The 18,796-nt window shown below is 48.4% G+C and overlaps 1 protein-coding gene and 1 pseudogene across 3 annotated transcripts in view; both read left to right on the top strand.

Moving 5' to 3' along the window:
• Positions 1–18,796, top strand: part of LOC120395874 (olfactory receptor 52B2-like) — a 34,342-nt gene that overhangs the window by 12,710 nt on the left and 2,836 nt on the right. Inside the window, exon 1 of one of the 3 annotated variants that reach the window (XM_039520623.1) lies at positions 18,543–18,572. The exons of the other annotated variants lie outside the window; for them this stretch is intronic. Within the exon in view, the coding sequence (XP_039376557.1) occupies positions 18,543–18,572 (30 nt within the window). Of the gene's footprint in view, positions 1–18,542; positions 18,573–18,796 lie in introns of those variants that run through there. 3 annotated transcript variants of the gene reach the window in all.
• Positions 6,118–7,122, top strand: LOC120389268 (annotated as a pseudogene).

The raw sequence follows: 18,796 nt of genomic DNA, 5'->3' as shown, positions 1-18,796 counted from the left end.
CTGAGCCCCCCTGGGATTCCCAGGGCAGCAGTATAAATATCCCTGTACCTCAGCCCCGGTCAGTGCAGATTCCCGGCCGCCCGCAGCTCCCCGACCAGACACAGGCAGAGATTCCTCCTCCCCAGCTGGGGCCGGAGCCTGGTGAGTCGTTTGCATGGATTGAATCTGTGAAGGGGCGAATGGAAACACATGAAACTGTCGAAGAAAAACTTAGTTCTCGCTTTTTGTTTGGGTGCAGCAAGATTAAATACTTTATTATTTCTCCAGTAATTACCATGGAGGGAGAGAGTGCCATAGGACACAGGGTCCTGGACAGGTCTCTCAACTGGTAAACAATTACATCAAGCCTTTATACCTTTGTTACAGACAATTTCTAGCAATCATGGAGACAGTAAAAAGTAACAAATACATTTTGTTTATACATAAGCTTTTCCGCTATCTCACTAGAAAAACAAGACTGCAAGACTGCATATTGCAAGGTCGTAATAACTTTCACACAATTCACTCTGTCTTACATTATCTTGCTTCCTCACATCACCAGGGTCACAGTTAGCCTAACTCATGCTAACTAACATTCATTAAGATCTCTTCAAAACCTTGTTAATTATTTACTGGCTTCCACAAAACCTAGGAAATGTTTGAGCTGGGGTTGGCTAGAATGGGGGTGCGTAACTCTGACTGCAGGGGCAGGACGGGAGCCGGGGCACTGAGATTCGCTCCTGTGACTGCGCTGAGGTTGGGTGTTAGGAAGCGGTTGCCAAGTTACCCTGATCCACTCCCACGGGTGTCAATGGGGGCCTTGCGGTTGAACTCAGTGGGCTTTGGACTGGGCCATTGTTAGTTACGTGACTGTAGAATAAATCTCATTGGAAATCTCCTCAGGCCCTGTGATATTCTACACCCCAAATCCCGAGGCCTTCACTCAGGCAACACTTCCACTAACTCCATAAGTACACCAGGACTGGGTCAGTTCCGGTTGGTAGGAATCAGCTGGTTTCAAGGAGCTTAGCTGTGAATGTCCGAACTGTAGAACCCAGGAGCAGCCGATTATAAGGGCTGCTTTGATACCGATGTCCCAACGACTTAGGGTGACCTCATCTCCCTCTGCTGAATGCAGGACACCTGGTAAAATTGCTCATATTCAAAGGAGCTCCATGGCAATCCATCAGAACTATGCAGTGCAAATGTTCAAATTAACAAGTTGACTGAGCCCCTGTTAAAAACAACTATGGCATTGCCGGATTCTTTGTAACTACCTTCCTCTCTTTAAGGCTTTAGGGTTCACACAGGGCGGGGTGACACACACAGCCCTACCCCCCCACACACACACACGGGGAGAGGTGACACACACACATTCCTGTACACCTCTCTCACAGAAGCGGGGTGACTGACCAACCGACTTGACCCTCTTTCTCTGGCACGCTGTACCTTCCATGCCTGCCTGGACCCTGGCAAGCACCTGCCTCTTCTGCTACCTTGCACCGAGTCTTTCCAAGGCAACATGTGGGGGCAAGGGGGGATGCAAGGTCACATACCACCCCCTCCCCCCCGATCTCTGCCAGGGTTCACACCAGAATGTGTCCAGCAGCAGCCTTTCAGCACAGAGCGGGAGGGAAGGGACGGGAGCTGCTTCCAGTTGCAGGGGAGTAGGAGGGGCGGGGAAGGGATAAGAACATAAGAATGGCCGTTCTGGGTCAGAACAAAGGTCCACCCAGCCCTGTACCCTGGCTACCAACAGTGGCCAATGCCAGGTGCCACAGAAAGAATGAGCAGAACAGGGAATCAGCAAGTGATCCATCCCCTGTCACCTAATCGCAGCATCCAGCAAACAGAGGCTAAGGACACCATTCCTGCCGTTCCTGGCTAACAGCATGGTCCTATCCTATCCCATGAATTTATCTAGTTCTTTTTTGATCCCTGTTGTAGTCTTGGCCTTCACAACATCCCCTGGCAAAGAGTTCCACAGTTTGACTGTGCATTGTGGGAAGAAATAGTTCCTCTTTTTTGTTTTTAACCTGCTGCCTATTAATTTCATTTGGTGACCCCTAGTTCTTCTGTTATAAGGAGGAGTAAATAACATTTCCTTATTTACTTTCTCCACACCAGTCATGATTTTATAAACCTCTAGTATATCCCCCCTTAGTCATCTCTCTTCCAAGCTGAAAAGTCCCAGTCTTATTAATCTCTTCTTATATGGCAGCCGTTCCATAACCCTAATCATTTTGTCGCCCTTTTCTGAACCTTTTTCAATACTAATATATCAATTTTTGACATGGGGTGACCACATCTGCACACAGTATTCAAGATGTTGGCGTACCATGAATATATAAAGAGGCAATATGACATTTTCTGTCTTGCTATCTATCCCTTTGTTCATGATTCCCAACATTCTGTTCACGTTTTTGACTGCCGTTACATACTGAGTGGATGTTGAGAAGTTTTGTATCATCTGCAAATTTTACTACCTCACTGTTTATCCCTTTTTCCAAATCATGTATGGATATGTTGAATAGGACTGGTCCCCGTACAGGTCCCTGGGGAACACCACTATTTACCTCTCTCCATTCTGAAAACTGTCCATTTATTCCTACCCTTCGTTTCCTGTCTTTTAACCAGTTATGAATCTATGAGAGGGCCTTCCCTCTTATCCCATGGCAGCTTACTTTGCTTAGGAGCCTTTGGTGAGGGACCTTGTCAAAGGCTTTCTGAACATCTAAGTACACTCTATCCACTGGATCCCCTTTGTCCACATGCTTGTTGACCCCCTCAAATAATTCTAGCAGATTAGTGAGGCATGATTTTCTTTAGAAAAAACATGTTGACTCTTCCCAACAAATTATGTTCATCTCTGTGTCTGACAATTTTGTTCTTTACTATAATTTCAACCAGTTTGCCTGGTACTGAAGTCAGACTTACTGGCCTGTAATTGACGGGATCACCTCTACAGCCCTTTTTTAAAAACTGGCATCACATTAGCTGTCCTCCAGTCATTTGGTACAGAAGCTGATTTAAATGCTAGGTTACAGACTACAGTTAGTAGTTCTGCAGTTTCACATTTGAGTTCCTTCAGAACTCTTGGGTGAATCTCATCTGGGCCTAGTGACTTATTACTCTTTAGTTGATCAATTTGTTCCGAAACCTCCTGTAATGACACCTCAATCTGGGACAGTTTCTCAGATTTGTCATCTAAAATTAATGGCTCAGGTTTGGGAATCTCCCTCATATTCTCAGCTGTGAAGATGACCTGGCTCGTGTATTTGCAGAGCACATCTTTTCTCTTCCCTGCCGCCCCTCCACCCCCACGCGTTCCCTTGGCTGGAAGCAGCTTGTTCCTTCCTGCCTGCACGGTATCAAAAGGCATCTAAAACTCTAGGCTGCTACTGGCCACCCGCCGTATCCCAGCTGCCTCCTGTCCCCCGGCTACAGCGAGGACAGGAAGGGGTTAAGCCCTGAGGCAGCATTGTGCACCAGGGCCCTGGGAAGCTGACTGCAGGGCTTCAGCGATCCGGGCCAGAGAGGTGGCTCAGCAGGGAGGGTGCCTAGGGGATGGAGCCGACCAGCACCCCCAGGGGCAGGACCCAGGGTGGGGGGCTGGAGAGGGAAGAGGGTGCTAAGCACCTCCCCTGGAGATTCAGGGCATGAACAGGCTTCCCCCTCCTGCCCGCCTCCCGCCACTCCAGAGCTTAGCTGAGGGGCGGAGAGGCTGCCCCGTACCAGCGCTGTGCGGGGCTTTGGCACATGCAGGTCTCAGCACCTCCTGGCCAGTGCTCCGGGGCGGAAGGTCTGGTGCTTTCCCAGGGAAGCGGCCCAGCCAGAGGCAGCGGGGGAAAGAAGGAGCCGGCCGGCTAGTCTGTTGGTGAGCTGAGTGCTCTGACGAGGGGCTGGTTGTTTGCACAGCGCTGGGAGCGGGACGTGCCCTGCTGGGGGGGACGTGGCGAGCACTGGGGCTGGGTGGGGGGAAGGCGAAGGGACAAAGTAGGGAGAGGACAGCAAGCCGGGGAGCACGTAAAGGGCTGATGGGTGGCAGCAGAGGTGACATGTAACCACTGCCTGGTGCCTGCCCACATTCACCAGCCACTGCAGCTCGCAGTGCACAGCCAGTGACGGTGGGAAATGGGATGGGGGGTGGGGCCCTACTTGCCGAGAGCCAGCACATAGGGTGGGCTCAGCTGAGGGAGCAGCGGGGGGGGGTCTGTATGCTGCATCTTTGCCCTGCCACCAGCCTTGCACCCCCACCCCCATCGTTGGGCCTAGACTCCCCCACTCACCCTTGGTAGGGGGGCATCTGGGAAGCAGGGATCTGGCCAGCAGCAGGACCTGCTAGTATGGATGGTGGGAGATAGAAAATACAAGACAATTTGCCTGCTTGAAGAAAAAGTTGGGACACCTGCAGGAGGGCTTAAATACGGGACTGTCCCTTTAAAAATGAGACATCTGGTCCCCCTACACCTACTGCAGCTGTAGTTCTCTGGAGCAGAGCTACCAGCTCGGCCAGGCTTAAAATGCTGCATCCGCGCAGCTGCACCGCTGTGGTGCGTTAGTGGAGACGCTCTGCGCTGATGGGGGAGAGCTCCCCCGGCAGCATAGTTAATCCTCCTCCCCGAGAGGCTGTAGCTATGTCTACACAGGGGGTCAGGTTGGTGTTTCTATGTCGCACACAGGTGAGGATTGTTCACAACCATGAACAATGTAGTTATTGCGATATACGTCTGTAGTGTAGACCAGAGCTTAACTGAGATTGTCCCACATATTTAGGACCAAATCCTGAAAAAAACTTGCAACTTTACTCAGGTGAGTATTTTCATAAAAGTCAATGGGAATTTCTTGTGAATGAATTTACTTGTGTGCTTGAGTGTTGGTCAGGTCAAGGCCTCAGAGCCAGTATGATCCATCAGGAGGATTGTGAAGGAAAGAGGTTCTGCTCTCATCCTATTACTAACTGGGAGTGACTCCGCAGTAGTGAGTGTAAATTGGTGTAAGTGCCAGAATGTGGCTGCTTTAATTTACTTTCATAGTCACTGCTTGATCCCTGAGAGCAACTCTAGCTAATGTGCAGAAGAGAGATTCTGCTGTGGACAGCAACACCAGGAGGGCACTCCCTGCTTCACCTGGGGAAAGAACCATCCAAACCATCTTCCCTCTTCTGGAATGGAGATGTTATGTCAGAGGGGCAGTACGTAACATATTGTGGGTTACCGATGTGGTAAAATGTTCGGCTGTGTGTGTGTGTGTTCTCTCTGTGTCCTGTCCCAGCTCTGCGCAGACAGTTAGCACAGCAGACCTCGAGTGAACCACTGAATGACCACAAGATCCGTTAAGGTATGAAGACACCCAGCCAGGTTTATTGTCGATGAAGCATGGCACTAATATCCCGCAGACTATACATGAACACTAATGCATGTGTGCCCGTTAGAATGAACCAGCTCAGTGAACAGTGGGACTTTCCATTCCTCCCTAGGCTAGACAGAGACACTCCTTTTGAGGCTCCATTTCATACATCAATACAAACAAGTCACAAACTGACCCTCTAATGTAGTTAATTGACACTCTCTGATGTAGCTGGTTACCACCCATCACCTCATACACCTCTATTGATCACACTGTCAACCAGATCATATCTTTAGGATGGGTCACCATGTTCCTGTTATCTTTAGGGGACGTGCTGATATTGAAGTGTTCTGGTACCACCCTTCTGGAATGTGTTTGCGTGAGTGCTCTGTGCCCAGCACCTCTTAGAAATGTGTGGATTTGAAATATCAGCCCTGTGCTTGCCACATTCTGTGAGCAGGGCCTGCCTGTAGCTCACAGCCTAATTTTGCTTTATATCAACAAGGCTTTGACTGTTACTTTAGCCCAGGCCTCAGGCCTCATACTAGGCCTCTAATACAAGGGCTTATGTCTCAGGCTTTCTTGCTACTACACTTCCGCAGTATGAGAGAGTTACTGGATTTACTGTTACACATGACAGGCAATTGTCTCACAATGAAGTTTTTGATGGTATCTGTGATTCTCTCCACAAATGCAGTCCAGTCCTAGCTGATACTCGAGTTCTCACTGATTTTGTCTTTTGCTGTGAGTTACAGGGAACTGAATAGAAGATCCAAGTGGTGGTACATGATGCTAGCTGGCAATCACACCATTTTTGACCCTGTTAATTACATCTTCACTGGCATCCCAGGTACAGAGGAGTCTCAGTTCTGGATCGCCTTCCCGTTCTGTCTTATTTACGTTGTGTCACTTTTTGGGAACTCTCTCCTACTATTCGTCATAGTAACAGAACGAAGCCTCCATGAGCCCATGTATCTATTTGTGTCCATGCTGGCCGCTGCTGATCTGCTGTTATCTACCACTACGGTGCCCAAGATGCTGGCTGTATTCTGGTTTAGAGCGGGGGAAATTTCTTTTGCTGCCTGCCTGACCCAGATGTTCTTCATCCATGTCAGTTTTATTGCCGAGTCGGCCATTCTGCTGGCCATGGCGTTTGATCGGTACGTTGCCATCTGTGACCCCCTGAGATACACTGCCGTGCTAACCAAGTCTGTGGTCGGGAAGATGGGGCTGGCAGTTGTCACAAGAAGTTTCTGTATCATTTTTCCTCTCATTGTTCTCATGAAGCAGCTGAAGTTCTGCAGAACCAACCGCCTGCCTCATGCCTATTGTGAGCATATGATCATAGCCCGGCTGGCCTGCGACGACATCACAGTCCACGTCTGGTATGGCGTAGCTGTGGCTATTTTAGTAATTGGTTTAGATATTGTGCTCATTGCTGTATCATATGGGTTGATCCTCCGGGCCGTCTTCCTGCTCCCCTCCAAGGAAGCCTGACTCAAGGCTCTCCGCACCTGCAGCTCCCATGTCTGTGTCATACTGATGTTCTACGTGCCGGCCGTTTTCTCCTCTTTAGCACACCAGTTTGGGCTTCGTAGAGGTGGCTGGGTGGGAGAGAGGACAGGGAGTCCTGTGGCCTGGTGCATTGCTCTCTGGTCCCCCCGACTGTGGGAGAGAGAGAGGGAGAATAGAATCGTGTGTGTGCGATTAGCTGTTTCTTACCTTGTGCTAAAGGAATGTTTTGCCGCTGAGGATAACATGCCGACTCCTTCTGGGGCTTGGAGGCTTGTTTGACCTTCTGCTAACATCACACAACATCCAGCAGAAATGCTGTGGCAATCTTTTTTCCTTTATTCTCACCTTCTATTGCTGCAGCTGTTGAGAAGAAATGTCTCATAAGAACATAAGAACGATATATACTGGGTCAGGACAAAGCTCCAGCTAGCCCAGTGTCCCATTTTCTGACAGTGGCCAGTGCCAGGTGCTTAGGTGGGGTGAACAGAACAGGACAATCATCAAGTGATCCATCCCCTCTCAGCCCATCCTGGTTTCTGGCGGTCAGAGGTTTTGTGACACCAGCACCATGGGCTTGCATCCCCAACCATCTTGGCTTATAGCCATTGATGGACCTATCCTCCATTAACTTATCTAATTCTTTTTTTAATCCTTTGGCCATCACAACATCCCCTGGCAATGAGTTCCACAGGTTAGCTCTGTGCTCCATGAAAAAAAATACTTTATCTTGTTTTTATTAAATATACTGCTTGTTTACTTTGTCAGGTAACCCTTGGCTTTTGCATTGTGTGCATAAGTAAATAACATGATTTTATAGACCTCTGTCATATCCCCCCTTAGTCGTCTCTTTTCTAAGCTAAACAATCCAAGTCTTTTTAGTCTCTCCTCACACGGAAACCATTCTATACCCTTAATCATTTTTGTTGCCCTTCTCTGAACCTTTGAAAGTTACACAATATATTTTTTGAGATGCGACTACTACAACTGGACACACTACTGAAGATGTGTGTACCATGTGTAGTAAGTGCAGGCCCTGATAAAGGCCCAGTATGAGGCCTGAGGCCTGAACTAAAGTAATGAACAAGACTTAGCTAAAAAGCAAAGTGAGGCTGTGAGCTGTAGGCCGGCTCAGTTCACAGAAGTTGGCAAGAAAAGGGCTGATGCTGCATAAACATATATTCACCTAGCATACCGAAGTATAAACACAGCACTAGAATACACTATACTGAAACATTCCATAGATAATAAAAGGACAGGCCAACCCATCCCAATGACAGGGGCAAAAGGGTAAAATGATGGATAGAGTTGTTTTGATCAAACCAACATGTACAAGGTAGAAGGCGGCACCTAAATACGTAGAAAGGTTGAACCTTGCTGCGTAGAGGGGTGGCCCCTCAAAACGTCATGTGTGATGTGTAACTTGTTTGTACCTGTGTATAAGAATGTATCCCTGGGGCGGTGTCTTTGTCTGGCCGAGGGGGCAGTGGAAAGTCCCGCCACTGACTGAGCCGGGTCCATTGCTAGGAGGCACTTTCTCGTAGTATGCCCTGAATTAGGCTAAGAAACCTACAGGGAACTGCCATTGTGTCCGAGGTCGCAATAAACCTAGTCGACGTGACTTTGCATCTTACTGGACTCTGTGGTTATTGGGGGTTCTCGTCGGGTTTGCTGTGTCAGCTATCTGCAGAGCTGGGGCAGCACACAGAGGGAACACACGCACGCAGCCGAGTGATATCAACAAGGACCATTACTCCAGATGTGCCCTTTCCAGTGCCGAATGGAGGGGAATAATCACTTCCCTTGATCTGCTGGCAATGCTCCTACGAATGCAGCCCAATATGCTGTTAGCCTTCTTGGCAATGCGGGCACACTGCTGACTCATATCCAGCTTCTCATCCACTGTAATCCCCACGTCATTTTCTGCAGAACTGCTGCTTAGCCAGTCGGTCCCCAGCCTGTAGCAGTACATGGGATTCTTCCGTCCTAAGTGAAGGACTCTGAAATTGTCCTTGTTGAACCTCATCAGATTTCTTTTGGCCCAATCCTCTAATTTGTCGAGGTCACTCTGGACCCTACCCCTACCCTCCACCATATCTACCTTTCCCCCCAGCTTAGTGCTATCTGAAAACTTGCTGAGGGTGCAATCCATTCCATCATCCAGATCATTAATGAAAATGTTGAACAAAACCGGCCCCAGGACCAACCCCTGGGGCACTCCGCTTGATACCGGCTGCCAACTAGACATTGAGCCATTGATCTCTACCCATTGAGCCCAACGATCTAGCCAGCTTTATATCCACCTTATAGTCCATTCATCCAGCCCATATTTCTTTAACTTGGTGGGAAGAACACTGTGGGAGACCATATCATAAGCTTTTCTAAAGTCAAGATATCTAAAGCCACTAGCCGTCACCTACAGCCCCCAACTAAAACCTCCCCAGCGCATCATCAAGGATCTACAACCTCTCCTGAAGGATGATCCCTTATTCTCACAGACCTTGGGAGACAGGCCAGTCTTCACTTACAGACAGCCCCCCAGCATGAAGCAAATACTCGCCAGCAACTACACCCCACAGAACAAAAACACTAATCCGGGAACCAAACCCTGCAACAAACCCCGGTGCCAACTCTGTCTGCATATCTATTCAAGAGACACCATCATAGGACCTAACCACATCAGCCACACCATCAGGGGCTCATTCACCTGCACATCTACCAATGTCATAGATGCCATCATGTGCCAGCAATGCCCCTCTGCCATGTACATTGGACAAACCGGACAGTCTCTACACAAAAGAATAAATGGACACAAATCTGACATCAGGAATTACAACATTCAAAAACATAGAACACTTCAACCTCCCTGGTCATTCAATAACGGACTTAAAAGTGGCAATTCTTCGATAAAAAATCTTCAAAAACAGACTCTAACTTGAAACAGCAGAACTGGAATTAATTTGCAAACTGGACACCATCAAATTAGGCCTGAATAAAGACTGGGAGTGGATTGTGTGACGTTTCAATCTATGTGATGTTATGAAAGTATGCTGATGAGTGTGAATATAATGTAACTAAAATATGCTTCATGCAAACGGTCTCCTGTAAGGTATCATTACAAAGCTTATAATCTACTGAGTGTGGTCATCCTATTTGAATAAATGTATCACTCTTGTATCTGAAACTAGAAATACGAAATATAACTCTGAGGTCTTATTGTAGTTATGCAAAGTGTGGGCCATTAATGGTGGTTTGGAATCTTAATGTCTCCCATTAACCAGGACAATTGACTGTAGATGGCTCTGTTTTACTTGTAAGTCTTCCTATATACTGTGTGCTGGGAAGTGGGTAATGTCACCTGAACTGGAATCCATCTTCAACCTGGTGCTTTTCCATTGAGAAGGGGGGGTGGAACCCAGAGAGGGACAAAAGGATTCCCGCCTTATGCAAAAGATGTATAAGTGGGTGGAACAGAACAAAAGAGGCGTCAATCATGAGGAATCCCCTAGCTACCACCTGAGCTGGAACAAGGGCTGTAGCAGGGGAAAGGATTGTGCCCAGACTAGGAAGGTGTCTAGTCTGTGACAGAAGCTTCCTGAAACATCTCTGAGGGTGAGATTATCTGTATTCAGTTTTCTTACTGTATTAGGTTTAGACTTGTGTGTTTTATTTTATTTCACTTGGTAATTCACTTTGTTCTGTCTGCTACTACTTGGAACCCCTTAAATCCTACTTTCTGTATTTAATAAAATCACTTTTTACTTATTAATTAACTCAGAGTATGTGTTAATACCTGGGGGGGGCCCGCAAACAGCCGTGCATCTCTCTCTATCAGTGTTCTAGAGGGCGAACAATTGATGAGTTTACCCGGTATAAGCTTTATACAGGGTAAAACGGATTTATTTGGGTTTAGACCCCCTTGGGAGTTGGGCATCTGAGTGTTAAGGACAGGAACACTCCTGTGAGCTGCTTTCAATTAAGCCTACAGCTGTCAGGGGACGTGGTTCAGACCTGCGATGGGGTTTGCTGCTGGCTAGCAGGTCTGGCTCAAACCAGGCAGGGCTCTGAGGTCCCAATCTGGGAAGACAGGGAAGGCAGGGGCAGAAGTAGTCTTGGCACATCAGTTGGCAGCCCCAGGGGGTTTCTGTGATCCAACGCATCACAGATGGGTCATTGCACAACTTAATTTTGCCTTACTAATTTTCCCCTACAGTTACTCACACTTTCTTGTCAACTGTTTGAAATGGGCCACCCTCATTATCACTTCAAAAGTGAATTTCCTCCCTTGGTATATACCGTCTTGCACTGCTAATGCAAATGTATTGTTTCACCACATCATCAATGGAAAGTGGAACGTTTTGCCACACACTTCATACAAACTCACTGGTAAAGATAAATGGTAAAACAAATGTATTGACCATAAATGATAGTTTTTAAGTAATATTAAGTGATAGGCAAACAGTCAGATTAGTTACCAAAATAAAATAAAATATAAGCACACTGTCTAAACTCTCAACCCTTTTAGAATGAGCAACAACTAGATTAAGCAGTTTTTTTCACCCCACTGGATATTGCAGTTCATAGTACACAGATCATAGAATCACAAAATCATAGAATATCAGGGTTGGAAGGGACCTCAGGAGGTTCTAGTCCAACCCCCTGCTCAAAGCAGGACCAACCCCAACTAAATCATCCCAGACAGGGCTTTGTCAAGCCTTTTAAAAAATGTCTAAGGAAGGAGATTCCACTACCTCCCTAGGTAACCCATTCCAGTTCTTCACCACCCTACTAGTGAAAAAGTTTTTCCTAATGTCCAACCTAAACCTCCCCCTCTGCAACTTGAGACCATTACTCCTTGTTCTGTCATCTTCTACCACTGAGAACAGTCTAGATCCATCCTCTTTGGAACCCCCTTTCAGGTAGTTGAAAGCAGCTATCAAATCCCCCCTCATTCTTCTCTTCTGCAGACTAAACAATCCCAGTTCCCTCAGCCTCTCCTCATAAGTCATGTGCTCCAGCCCCCTAATCATTTTTGTTGCCCTCCGCTGGACTCTCTCCAATTTATCCACATCCTTCTTGTAGTGTGGGGCCCAAAACTGGACACAGGACTCCAGATGAGGCCTCACCAATGTCGAATAGAGGGGAATGATCAAGTCCCTCGATCTGCTGGAAATGCCCCTACTTATGAAGCCCACCCTTGAAAAGGATTTCACCCTTGAAACCTGGGCCAGTCCCTTCATTCTTCTCAGTCTCCTTGTTTCTTGCAGCATAGGTTGTGGCAGGAGAAAGGCCAAGCGTGGGCCCCTGTGTCCTGTTTTATACGCTCAGTCCCATGGGCTTGGCGAGCACAAGTCCAGGCATGTCTGGGGGCACTGCTGAGTCACTAGGAAAGGTTGAGCAGTTCCCCTGATGTGGCCTCATGCAGATGAGTCATTGCATTGTAGCTCCCTTGCTGGACAAGGGCTGTTGACAGGTTGTTTGACACCCTACCAGGGCACTGGTTACTTTCCTTGTTGTTGTCTCTGGGAGGTAACATCTGGCTGATCCCCCAACTTACAGCATGTTTTAGAGACGACCAGACAACACAATTCTCATACCTTCATATGTACAAAAGATCTACATATTTAGCTAGAACAGTGGCTTTCAGCAGTTCATAACCTTTCCCTTGACAGCTCACATTGCATGATTTTTACGGAAGATCACAATTAATTATAACTGAGGAATATGGGGTTACAGGATGCTCCCTGAAGGTATAAAATGCCACAAAATCCACACAGGCTTTGAATCAGGACTATGACTCAGGACATCTGGGTTTTATCCCCAACCTCTGCCAAGGGTCTGCTGGAGAACCTTGCTCCACCACCCATAGATCTGTGATCACAGCAGCAAGAACAATACTAAAAATATCACCACAGTGAAACAAACCGAGCCCGCCCCCTGCACTCCGGCTCTCCTCGGCCCTCCCTGAGCCTCACGAAGCATGGCTGACAGCGGAGAGGTCAACCTCACCTCCCAGTCATCGCCGCAAACCCCTGCATCATCCGAGTCATGGTGAAAACTCCCATGGTGAAGAAGACTCTTGTGGGGAAGTTAGAGGTCCCTGCACCCCAACTCCGCAGTCAGCCGTCACTCTCAGCCAGCATGTAAAACAGAAGGTTTATTTGTCGAAGGAACAGAATGTAGAACAGAACTTGTTAGCAGAGAAATCAGTGACTTTCACAAAGTCTATCGTGGGAGGACTCCAGGCCGGACACCCCAGACTCCTCTCCCTCCAAGTCCCCCCCAACAGACTGCCCAGCTTCCAGTGGCCTGACTTCCAACACACCCGTTGCTCCTTCTCCTGGTCTTTGTCTCACTTCCCAGGCAAAGTGTCACCTGGTGGCATCCCCGCTCCTGCGTCTCAGGTGACAAAGGACACCGGCCATCGCTTATGTGCAGGCAGCTGGAGTCACCTCACCAGGCCCCGAGGGCCTCAGCAAAAGTCTCACACCCTTATTCCCACCACGTAGGCATTAGCGCAGCACACAGGGAAACTGAGGCACGCACAGTAGTCATGCAAAACTGTGAAACTCAAATGGGCTCGTGTACAACTTAATAAGAAGGAAAAATCAACATTGTCAGAGCTGAGTTCTAGCACCTAAGGGCCCTGTAAACCAACCCAAAAGACCTGTGGTCCCTGACGCCCAGACAGTAATGGAGGCAGAGTCAAACAGGCTGACGGCCGCCTTCTCTCCTGGCGCCCTTTACTATTGCTGCCAATCAAGTCTGCGCTGAGAAGAGAAATTCTCTGGGTCAGCCCCTCGCTGACAGATGCAATCAGGACAGTCCACCTGGTGGCTCTGGTCAGCACCTGTGACCTGGCTGTTAAAAATCTGGATGGCGGTGCAGCAGGGTTAAGGCAGGCTCCCTGCCTAACCTGGCTCTGAGGGGCTTCCAGAAGCAGCCAGCATGTCCAGCCACAGGCGGGGGGTGGCCAGGGGGCTCCCTTCATTCTCCCCGCCCCAAGCGCCAGCCCGACAGCTACCATTGGCCGGGAATCATGGCCAATGGGAGCGGTGGATTTGGCTCCTCTGGACTGGAACAGCACGCACCATGCAGCGCCTCCTGGCTGCGCCTCCGCCTAGGAGCCAGAGAGACATGCAGGCCGCTTCCAGGAGCTGTCTGAGGGAAGTGCCGCCTGCACCCCAAAACTTATCCTGCACCCCAGCCCCCTACCTCAGCCCAGAGACCCCTCCCATACTCCAAACCCCTCATTCCTGGCCCCTCCCTGGATCCTGCAACCCCAAGCCAGAGCCCTCACCTCCTCCTGCACCTCCAACCCCCTTAGAGAATGAGGAAGGGAGCAGGGATGGAGGGAGCAGGGGGCAGCACCTCGGAGAAGGGGATTGGCAGGGCAAGGGTGTTCAGTTCTCTGCAATCGGAAAGTTGGCATCCCTATCTGCCGCTCCTGTTTGGATGCTGAGCTTGTGTCATCCAGGGTCTGGGTTTTCACAGCTGCTGAGCACCCACCACTCCAGTGGCAGAGAGTGGGAGCTGCGAGAGCTCAGCATCTCTTGAAATCTTGGCTGAGGTGTGTCCCAGGTTGGGGGCTCCCAAATCCGCAGCTCACTTTTGGAAAGTTCCAGCTCCATTTTTGGTTTAATGTCAATGCTCACTGTACATAGGGGCTGTACAGTAGGTCACCTTTGCACCTTGGTAGAGGTACATGGGAACCAACAGACTGGATCAGAGCCGGGTCCATCGAGCCCAGTAGCCTGTCTCCAGCAGTGGCCAGCACTAGATGCTTCAGAAGAAGCTGTGAGAATCTCTCATGAGGAGATATGGGATAATCTTCCCCTCACACCCTGCATCCCATAGATTCATAGATTCTAGGACTGGAAGGGACCTCGAGAGGTCATCGAGTCCAGTCCCGTGACCTCATGGCAGGACCAAATACTGTCTAGACCATCCCGGATAGACATTTATCTAACCTACTCTTAAATATCTCCAGAGATGGAGATTCCACAACCTCCCTAGGCAATTTATTCCAGTGATTAACCACCCTGACAGTTAGGAACTTTTTCCTAATGTCCAACCTAAACCTCCCCTGTTGCATTTTAAGCCCACTGCTTCTTGTTCTATCCTTAGAGGCTAAGGTGACAAGTTTTTCTCCTCCTACCCTTTTAGATACCTGAAAACTGCTCTCATGTCCCCTCTCAGTCTTCTCTTTTCCAAACTAAACAAACCCAATTCTTTCAGCCTTCCTTCATAGGTCATGTTCTCTAAACATTTAATCATTCTTGTTGCTCTTCTCTGGATCCTCTCCAATTTTTTCCACATCTTTCTTGAAATGCAGTGCCCAGAACTGGACACAATACTCCAGTTGAGGCCTTACCAGCGCAGAGTAGAGCGGAAAAATAACTTCTCGTGTCTTGCTCACAAGACCTTATCTCTAACAGAAATTATCTTAAACCCCGAGCCATGGGGGTCATCTCCCTTCCAAAACATTTGTGGTCATTAACTCTGGTAACTATGGGTGCTTTTGATACCCAGAAAAATGCCCTATCCCATTTTGAATCTTGCTAAGGTCTTGACCTCAACAAAATCCTGCAGCAGTGAGTTCCACAGTCTAATTACTTGTTTTGTGGGATAGTATTTCCTTGTTTTTATTTGCCACCTTTCACTTCCTTGCATGACCGTTGTTCTAGTGTAGTGAGAGGAAGAGGAGCTCCTGATTTCCCCTCTCTCTACCACCTCCTGACTTACATATACACAGAGAAAGAGACAAGTTGGGGGCAAGATATCTTTTATTGGACCAACTACGGGTGGATAAAGCGACAAACTTTCGAGCTACATGGAGCAGTTCGTCAGGTGTGGGAAAGGCACCGAGAGTGTCCCAGCTATAACAAGGTGGAACAGATAGTTTAGTGTGAGTAGTTTGCACCTATTCTAAGAGACCATTCAAGGTGAACAAACAGAAGTTGGTCCAGTAAAAGATATTCCCTCCCCACCTTGTCTCTCTAATATCCTGGGATTGACGGTGCTACAACGACACACACACACACATACAGGTTTTTGGGATGGTTGGACTAAGTGAGACTAAAGGCAGACTGGGTAAAAACGACTGTGATGGTTCTCATGGCTCCCAGGACGCTGAGTCACCCTCTTACCCCCTGACTCAGCAACGGGATACTGTCTTCAACAGCCCTGTCTTTGCCTTGCATGGCAACTATGGGTGCACCCCCATCTCTGAACCCCTGTGAATTGGTACCCTGTGATATCCTGCGCCTGACACTGGCTACTCACAGACATTCAGATTCTCTGCCCCGAAAGGAGCAGCATATCCCAGTTTACCAATTGCAACATAAATCACCACTCCTGTATAACACATGGTGCTTGTGAGCACGTTTAATAAAGCAGAAGTTGGTTTATTTAAGAAGAAAGGAGAGTTAACTAGAAACGAGAGAGTCAGGGAAACAAATGGTTCAATAGAACATCACAAAATGAGAACTTGGGTCAATAAAACCCTTTCCTAGGTAATAAATTAGGTTCCACCCCCTACCAGTTTACTCTGTCGCAGAGCTGGCTGGATTCACAAAGCCAGGAACCAATTTTTCATGAGAACTTCCCTGCACCACAAGATGGCTCCTCAGTGAAAGGATCCAGAGGGCCTCTCCCTACTCTGTGTTATCCTGAAATAGACTTTTGTTTCTGTTCATAGGCAGGGCAATCTTGTCTGTTGTCATGTTCCTTCATTTAACTCTATCTGGTGTTTATTGTTTGCAGTTGACTCTGATGGTTTTCCATTGATCATCCTGGGATGGAGCAAGGCTGGAGAACTGAGCTTGGCATTACATCCCCGGCTAACCAAGGTGGGGTGACAACACCCTCCTGGAAGGGCCATCCCCTAGACACACTATGCCTTGGTGATTAATTTCTAATCCAAGTCCATAAAGCTCACTGTCAATAGCAATATGTTATTCTTTAACTATTACCCAGACACGCCTTTTGCAATGGTTATGAAGCTTGAGAAGTTACAAGCTTTCTGCACACACTTACATGCTACTCTTTATGGGTAAATATTCCATAGACTTGTGTGTGGTGTAGTGAGTTTGTCAGGGCTGAGATGAGAGCTGTTTTCAAAGAACAGGGAACTCTTTGCCAGGGCCTCAGTGTCAGAACGACCTTTCTAAATAACGTAGAAAAGGAGAAATGATCAGATCAAACAAGTGAGAGGAGCAAAGGGTTAATTCTCTGCTGATCCTCCCCACCTGAGCCAATCACAGAGGCAGGTCCCTGGGGCTCCGTGCTGGCTCTGAGCCCCTCCTGAGATTCCCAGGGCAGCAGTATAAATATCCCTGTGCCTCAGCCCCGGTCAGTGCAGATTCCCTGCCGCCTGCAGCTCCCCGACCCGGTCACAGGCAGAGATTCCTCCTCCCCAGCTGGGGCCGGAGCCTGGTGAGTCGTTTGCATGGATTGAACCTGTGAAGGGGCGAATGGAAACACGTGAAACCTAGGAAATGTTTGAGCTGGGGTTGGCTAGAATGGGGGTGCGTAACTCCGACTGCAGGGGCAGGACGGGAGCCGGGGCACTGAGATACGCTCCTGTGACTGCGCTGAGGTTGGGTGTTGGGAAGAGGTCGCCGGGTTACCCTGATCCACTCCCAGGGGAGTCACTGGGGTCTTGCTGTTGAACTCAGTGGGCTCTGGACTGGGCCATTCTTGGTTACGTGACTGTTCAGTGTAAACCTCATTGGAAATCTACTCAGGCCCTGTAATATTCTACACCCCAAATCATGAGGCCTTCACTCAGGCAACACTTCCATTAACGCCATAAGAACCCAAGGACTGGGTCCGTTCCGGTTGGCAGAATTAGCTGATTTCAGGGAGCACAGTGGTGAATGTCTGAACTGGAGAACACACAAGCAATGAATTATAAGGGCTGCTTTGATAACCAATATTCCGCCTACTTAGGGTGATCGTATCTCCCTATGCTGAATACGGGACACCTGGTAAAATTACTCGTATTCAAGCAAGTTCAACAGCAATGAATCAGAACTATGCAGTGCAAACTTTCAAATTAACATCAAATAAACTGAATTCCCGTTTAAAAAAGTACAATGTAGTTGGATTCTTTTTATTTAGCTTGTTCTCTTTAAGCTTTAGGGTTCACACAGGGAGGGGTGACACACACACATGCCTGTACACTTCTCTCACGGGGTGGTGGGGTGACCGACCCACCGACCTGACCCTCCCTGTCCAGAAAGCTCCACCCTCCATGCCTGGGTGGTCCCCTGGGATGGACACACCTCTCCTGGTACCTTGTGAGTGTCTTCCTGAGGCAACGTGTGGGGAGCATGGAAGATCACATACCCCCTCTCCCAGATTTCTGCCAGGGTTCACACCAGAATCTGGTCAGCGGCAGCCTTTCAGCACAGAGCGGGAGGGAAGGGACGGGAGCAGCTTCCAGCCACAGGGGAGGAGAAGGGAGAGAAGGGATAAGAACATAAGAAAGGTCAGACTGGGTCAGACGAAAGGTCCATCTAGGTCAGTATCCTGTCTGCCGACAGTGGCTGATGCCAGATGCCCCAGAGGGAATAAACAGAACAAGGAATCATCAAGTGATCCATCACCTGTCACTCATTCCCAGCTTCTGGCAAGCAGAGATTAGGGACACCATCCCTGCCCATCCTGGCTGATAGCCACTGATGGATCTGTCCTCCATGAACTTAGCTAGTTCTCTTTTAAATACTATTATAGTCTTGGCCTTCGCAACATCCTCTGGCAAGGAGTTCCACAGGCTGACTGTGCATTGTGGGAAGAAATACTTCCTTGCATTTGTTTTAAACCTGCTGCCTATTAATTTCATTTGGTGACCTCTAGTTCTTGAGTTATGAGAATAAGTAAATAATATTTCCTTACTTACCTTCTCCGCACCAGTCATGATTTTGTAGATCTATGTCATATCCCCCGCCTT

This window comes from Mauremys reevesii, linkage group 1 (genome assembly GCF_016161935.1).
Source record: "Mauremys reevesii isolate NIE-2019 linkage group 1, ASM1616193v1, whole genome shotgun sequence".
NCBI classification, from domain to species: Eukaryota; Metazoa; Chordata; order Testudines; family Geoemydidae; genus Mauremys; species Mauremys reevesii.
This window is presented reverse-complemented; position numbering and strand designations above follow the sequence as displayed.